Genomic DNA, 7,213 nt, shown 5'->3' on the forward strand with positions numbered 1-7,213 from the left:
TTTTCAAAGGTAGATAAAGTTGTTTAACAACAATATTGGATAGTGAGCAAGGGTTGAAAAACACCTTTTGGCCATGATGTACCATATCTTTCTTCATACTGCATCATGATTTAGGCTCTATAAGATATTACAAAATACAAACTTTTTTTTTTTGAAATTCCTTCCATCTTGTTTTGTTTTCTAAGGTTTATATTTGTTTATTGTTTTATAACATGTAGAATGCCAAAAGATAAAGCCAAATAATGCTGCATATTATCCTAACATTGATTCCGAATGGTAGTAGGTTAACTCTTCTTTCTGTATTGTGACAAACATTTCTTTCAAAGGAAGTTTTAATTATTAATTTATAATTTCCATAAAATTAGTGTCAAAGCCTGTTTGCCGCTACATCAACAGCCAACTTCATACTGACAACTTTGAAAGGTATAAAAAAAGATGACAAAATTTGTCAAACAATTTTTTATTTCTCTCTTATAAAGCTGTATAAAAATTAACATTATATTCTTCTTTCTTTTCTTAGTTCAAACTATGTACAGATTATTAATTCTCAAAACCTATTAAAAAAAAAAAAACTCAAAAATATGTATGATTTCCAAATTAAATGATTATTAGTTTAAAAAAAATTAAAATTCTTTCCAAAATATATTTCTATTTTAAATTTTAAATTTAGGCGTAAATTTGTCAATCTAAAATAATTAATCTTGATACATACTGTGTAATGTTTGTATACCTGCAAATGAACTATGAAAACGTATAATTTAACTCGGAAATGAGAATTTCTTGGATCTAAAAACCCTTCTGTGGCTAAGGTAGCTTATTTCAAGCTACATTCCCTTTTTTAATAAAACAAAACAAAAATAAAAGTAGCAACAATTTTTAAACAGAATAAGTAATTTTGCAGATGAAACAAACACTTTACTTTATCCCTCCAAACTTAAATTTAAAACTTTACCGCATTCCACAAAATCCTCAATTTTTTGTTTTAAAATATTCCAGCTAACTATAGCTGAAACCCTTGATGGTCATTTAATTTGGAAATCATACATATTTTTGAGTTTTGTTTTTGTTTTTAAAAATAGGTTTTGAGATTTAATAAATGGAAACTAAGTCTTAAAGCTCATAAATAAGTCTTAAATAGGTTCATGAGTTAATGGTCCTGAGGCTACAGTGGTACAATCCCGGAAGACCCAATTACCTGGTTTGTGGCCAGGTTTCTGTTGAAATTGAACAGCCAATGTTTAACTTGCATGTCCACATGCGGTAACGACGTGAAAGTTTCGTCCCGTAGCTCTTTTGGCGCACAGAGTCGTAGAGCCTCTCTACCTCTGAAAAAGTAATTGGTAACACTTATTACTTTTGACAAAAGTTGTATATTTATATAATGAATACAAAATTTTTTCTACAAATCTTTATGCAACTAGAAATAGTGTTAATTCAACTTTCAAGGGTCCTCACACCTAGATGAGCACAGTACATCTTCTTTGTTTATTACTGAGCATAATCCGAGCCCATGGATTGCTGTCAATCATATCTCAAGTACATAATTTAACTTTATGTAAAATAAGAGAGTGCATGAAACATGCTATCCTAAAACACATAGATTTTGTATGACTTTGAATTCATATTCAGCATAAAATACACAATGTAATGGTGTGTGGGTTTTTTTTGGGGAGAAGGTAAACATGCATTTAGCACACTGAGATGCTCAATGGCCTCTCAGTACAGCGGACTCCCACAGGCTCAATGTCCCCGGACTACCGGCTAAAAACCCCCCTCGTCTCCTAGTACACTAGCCTGGAACTGTTTAGCACATTACTTCGGGCTAGGTCTTTCCTTCTATTTTTTTCTGCCAAAGACTAAGGCCGATCAAGATCGACCTTCTTAATCCTGTGTTCTGTGTATGGCCTGGGTGAACTGCTTGACACAGTTCCAGGCGCAGACTCGGACACCATGCGGTAGGCAGAAGCAACTCATCATTATTATACATTAGAAAACTGTCACCAAAAACAAACTCAACCTACCGAGCAGTTTCTGAGAGTCGCAGGTAACAACGAACAACATATTTCAATAGACGAGGAGATGGGTTCTGGGCCAGATAGTGCACCAATTGTTTCTGTAAGATAAAAAGTTAAAGTATTGATATGCCATTGAGTTTTAATAATTCAAGTGTACATTAATAAGTGATAATAGTTGAAGTCTACGGTGTGGGAAAAGACGGTACAGGATTGATCATTAAACCACACATGGTACAGTATGATTTTTTTTTATTGAATTCTGTTTCATAAAGTTCACAAGGTAGATGAATAAAGGAATAAAGAGTCAGATTAGTTACAAACTATTTAAAGAATAATGCACAAAATTGGATTTAGAGAGGGGAGTGCAACAACCAGTACAATTTAAATTATTTTCCATACTTATTATTTTTATATATTTGCGTTTTACCGCGGTATTCTCCTGATTGACGAAAACCACTTGAATATGTTCACACATAAAAAAGTGAATACTTTCGGGAACTATACTCAATTCACAAAATTTCAGCGGTTTGGAGGGAAGTTCTCCACCAATTTTATTTTTTTGCTTAATGTATGCTGCAGTGAACGTTTTGGAAAACCTCAGAAATTGAGTTATTGCTTTAAAGGTAGGACTGGATTCAATTGGAGGGGATTGATTACTTCACCTAAAACCTCCAAAATTTGTTGAACCAAGTGTAATAAATGATTCCTTACCAAAGCAAGAACAACCTCAGAAAAGCGTTCGTATTTGCCACAGATGAAATTGAGCCCAGTGTCATCGAGGAGTATCATCGTAAGAATATAGGTTGCGAGAGTCTTGGGCAATTCAGATCCTGACTCCATGATGCGGAGACAAAGGGGAGTTATTTCTGTGGCTAACAGGAAATGGATCACTTCTTCTTTACCAGTCTGTAATCATAATCATTTAATCAGTACAAAAGTACACCAAAAATACAAAAATTAAAAAGTAGCAGGTTGATTACAATTTTTAGATTTGATAGCCAATTTAAAACTCAGATAAGATAAATACTTTTTAAAAATTAACTTTATTGGGCAATCATCGTTTCTGACAACAAAAACACAAGCAAATATTTGTAGCTACATACCTATCAAATGAAATTAATAAACTATTTATTAAAAACCACAAACACAAAATTTTTCATCATAGTAGATGATGAAGATGTCTCCTCAACTGGGGATAATCATAAATTAAGCTAGGCCTACTTCAATTGAAAATCTTAGCTTGCATGTACAATACTTCTTGATTATTCTTTATAATACTTCTGATTATTCTTGAGCTTGATCTAGTTATTATAACATTGTTGTTGTGATATTTGTTATCAAAATCCTCATTTACTTTGTTTTATATGGTGTTGATTTAACGTGTTAAGAAGGAGTTGCATTTGAATTTGCTTGTTAAAATTTTTGGTTGCTGATTTAATTTTTCTTTAATACAAAATCTCCTTTCATCACCCAAAAATTACTTTACATAATGACATAAAAAAGGGGTTGTTAATCGATCCGTATAGATAGACTAACATCGATACTAATATTCAGTAAAATGGTATTGGCATAGAGAGTTGAAAATTATTCCCAACTTGTTCACGTTTGTATTTATGAAACAATAATTTATGCAAAACAGATCCAACTATCATCCATCTCAACAGAACAATTAGTATATAACACCAGATTAAAAATTAACCTACCTCGACATAATCTCGAATTTTACACTAAAAAGACATCTTACATAGGGCTAAAATTTCTCCAGTCTATACTAGCTCACATCCGAAAAGAAACAACATTTAATAAATTCAAGCAGCTCTTAAAAGAATATTTTTTAAGAACTCCCTGCTACTCAGTAACAGAATTCTTTAGTATTAGTAAAAAACAGTTAGGCCTACCTTAATTTTAATTCCAAATACTGTAATCCTTAAAGTCATGGTTTTGTTAAAATTAAAAGTAAAGTAATTTTAGTACTCTTTTTATGTATTTAATTAGCAGTAAGCAATTTTGAATTTAGCTTATGACTCTATTCAAGTTCATGTAATGTGAAACTATAATGAATAAAGAATGTTTTGACTTTGACTTTGAATTGATTTCTCAGTTATCAGTATTAGTATTGGTAGTGAAAATCAATAATTTTTGGTATGGACACATCTCTAGTATAAATGTGTATAGAACTAGACCTAAACCACTAATTACCAAGGCCTATTGTAACTCACAACCCTGGGACAAAATCAAGATCACTATACTTACAATTTGTAAACAATTGTAGACAGTGTAAACATTACTACTTTGTCAGGGTCTGCAGACCATAAGTCAGGTAAAATACGATAACCTTTGGGTCTTGGGCCAAAATCGGGTTGATTTTATTGATTTGTTAACACATATATTATCACATTAACAAACACATATTGTTAACACATTTATACTACGATCAATATATCCCGAGGTCGCAGCAAAATCTTGAACCTTACTTTAAATTATGGTAAAATTTAACATGATCGAAAGTAAGGTTCATGATTTTTGTAAACAACGTCCTTGGTCACAGCAAAATTGTTACAAATCTCACAAAATCAGCCATATTGTCAATTACTATTCGTGCAATTTCCACAAATGCTTTCTGTGATTATAATTTAGTGGCTCCCGCACCTCCAATATGAATTACCCAGCCGGAGCTTGGCCCGAAAATTAATTAGTCTGAATGGATTCCACAGCCCAATTGCACAACCCTGGGGCAATCACCGAAAAATTTTAACATCACTACATTTACAAATCACGGTGCACATAGCAAGACTGTGACAATAAAAGGAAAAAAAACAAGGAATCCAACAATTTGCTTACCTTGGCCATAGCGCCAATGACCCCCAGGCTTGTCAAGCGTAGATTTTCAAATGGCCCAGACATTGTTTCTGTTTTGAGGAAAGGATAAAGGAACAGAGAAATCCGTGATTTAAAGAAGGCATCACGAGTGTCCGGATGACACGCCACACATTGCAGCAAGGCAAGGGCACAGCACACTCGGTTTGACTGTCCACTAGATAGATAAGCCATGTTGACAGCTGGATAAATTTTCATGATCTCATCTACCAATGCAGCTATTGTCCCAAACGCATTCCACACCCAGATCGCCATTTCCGGCACCAAATCACGTCTACGACTGTAAAACATAGTTAAGATTAAAGATTTTTTTCAGATTACTAACCTTATTATGATAAATTAAAGAATTGTAAAAATATAAATTAAACTGGATGGGTTCCAATGTAGGGGCAAAATACCAAAATTCATGATCCAAAACTGGTTGGGAAAATTATCATACTTTATAATTTTTAATCAATAAACCATAAAAGGGTAACAATTGGCTGTAGGCCTATATATCATCTTAGATCTAGTAACCATAATGTTTTAAGGGCTAAAAAATAAAATTAATTAATAGGCCTTATTTTTCTTGAATTCTAGACTAAATTTTAGTATTCTGTACAACTTAATGTGGAATGACTAGAGAGGTAACAAGCCAAGTAACTAAGTAAAATGCTCACAATTCTGCTTTTGACTGAAGTACTCTACAAGTCTGTGGTGAACTACAGTCAACCACAGTGATGCTCACTCATAGTGCCAGACTCGCAAAACTGTTACAACTCAATTTGGTTCGTACTTGGTAATGGAGAATTAAGAGAGATAAATTCTGATGCGTAGGTTAAGCTTGGACTCGTATTTTACTAGGGGTTTTTTTTAAACTAGCCTATACCAGAGTAATAAAAACACATTTAACACATTCGCTGCTGCACGTCAAATGGCGGGCGTATCCCCAGTGCGGCGCAGCCCTCAGCTTCGAACAAGCCCGATTGCCGTGTGTAATTGGCTTTCCAATTTTGGTCTGACGAATTGCAAATAACGTGTGGTGATGTCCTGCTTTACAACGAGAGTCGACATAGTTCACTAAACACCCACAGATAGCAGCACTGCTTGGAACGTAGCCGGTCCCATTGGAATTGTATTGCCAAATGGAGGGAAAAAGACGGGACAAAAAGTAGGTTTTTGAGATTGCCAGACGGGGATTTTACGGGGATATTTACTACCAACCTAAGAAACAATTTACAAATTTACAAAGTTTAGTCTAAGAAACAAATATTTAAATACATAAAAAAGTCCAAACACGACTAAAAACACAAGCGCAAACTAACATAAAAGCAAGCGCGAACTTAAAAATCTGCAAAAAATCGGAGCGCGCCCAAACTAAGGAGCGGCGGCAAAAACAGATTTCTATTGTATTTACAGACCACGCTCAGCAAGTAGTAACGTTCATCGTCAAACACTAGACTCATAATGGCTGCTTTTGTTGGATGGAACAAGGTTGGATGGCTCGGACCCGGGTCATGCGCATGCACAGTACGCTACGCGTGTCCCGAATCCGAGCCCCCCGCAGCGAATGTGTTAAACTAAACTTGCAACTAATATCAAAGTCAATGGTCACATCACCAGGACTCGCCCATACCAGAGTTCCAACATAGCCTCTTCTCTCTTCGCAGGAATTAAAAGTTGGTCAATCCATTGATAGATTTTCACCTGTTCCACTACGTCAAGTTCTTTTGGGAGCTGTTGGGAACTCATGTCTAAAAGTAAACAAAAATAGTTTAGTTAATAGGTTTAGTAGGTAGTTTGTAATATAACTAATGAAACAATAATTTTATGTGTAGGCATTTTATTAAAGGCATTAAATAGATGATTAGGCATTTAATGCCTACGTAATTCAGCCTGGGCCTCCCCCCTGAATTATAGATAGGTTAAAGAATTTATTAAGGATATGATTCAAATTATTACAGAATTGACCTCATAGAGGTTTCAGTTTTTTTCAGCAAATTGCAATGATTTAGACTTACAGAACAGGCAATGAATATCAATATGTAAGATCCTTTAACTACTCATTCTTGTTAGCCGGTTAAGACTAGGCTTTCCGACAAATTATGAGAAAACAGATTTCAACAAAGACAAATAGGTTAGGGCAGCAGTTCCCAAACCATGGAAGATACCATAGTTAAAACTGTGTTTTTTTTATAAGGACACCGGACCACAGGAACGGTCTCCTGTGCACCAGAGATGTACTAAGCAGGTAAGAAGGACCGGGCTGTACATACAGTGTACATTAACTTGTTCGCTATTGCAATAGAATAAATTTTTTCATTTGTTTGGACCAGCGACGC

At 34.4% G+C, this 7,213-nt stretch overlaps 1 protein-coding gene across 1 annotated transcript; it reads right to left on the reverse strand.

The window, feature by feature from the left end:
* Window positions 1-1,162: 1,162 nt before the first annotated feature.
* Window positions 1,163-6,623, reverse strand: LOC128998809 (CCR4-NOT transcription complex subunit 9-like). The gene is made up of 5 exons (XM_054425165.1): window positions 6,508-6,623; window positions 4,857-5,172; window positions 2,727-2,921; window positions 2,022-2,113; window positions 1,163-1,325 (listed from the first exon to the last, which is right to left on the reverse strand). The coding sequence occupies exons 1-5, from the start codon at window positions 6,621-6,623 to the stop codon at window positions 1,163-1,165; spliced, it is 882 nt and encodes a 293-aa protein (XP_054281140.1).
* Window positions 6,624-7,213: the final 590 nt, after the last annotated feature.

Source organism: Macrosteles quadrilineatus, unplaced genomic scaffold (genome assembly GCF_028750875.1).
Source record: "Macrosteles quadrilineatus isolate MER2022 unplaced genomic scaffold, UCM_ALF_1.0 Scaffold_7__1_contigs__length_78375512, whole genome shotgun sequence".
NCBI lineage: Eukaryota > Metazoa > Arthropoda > Insecta > Hemiptera > Cicadellidae > Macrosteles > Macrosteles quadrilineatus.

Excerpts from the sequence above, each read along its gene's own strand:
- LOC128998809 (XM_054425165.1), bottom strand. The coding sequence starts at position 6,623 with ATGAGTTCCCAACAGCTCCCAAAAGAACTTGACGTAGTGGAACAGGTG. Across the intron at positions 5,173-6,507 it reads GAGGCTATGTTGGAACTCTG|TCGTAGACGTGATTTGGTGC; the intron begins GTATGGGCGAGT and ends TATGTTTTACAG. Across the intron at positions 2,114-2,726 it reads CTGAGGTTGTTCTTGCTTTG|AAACAATTGGTGCACTATCT; the intron begins GTAAGGAATCAT and ends TTTATCTTACAG.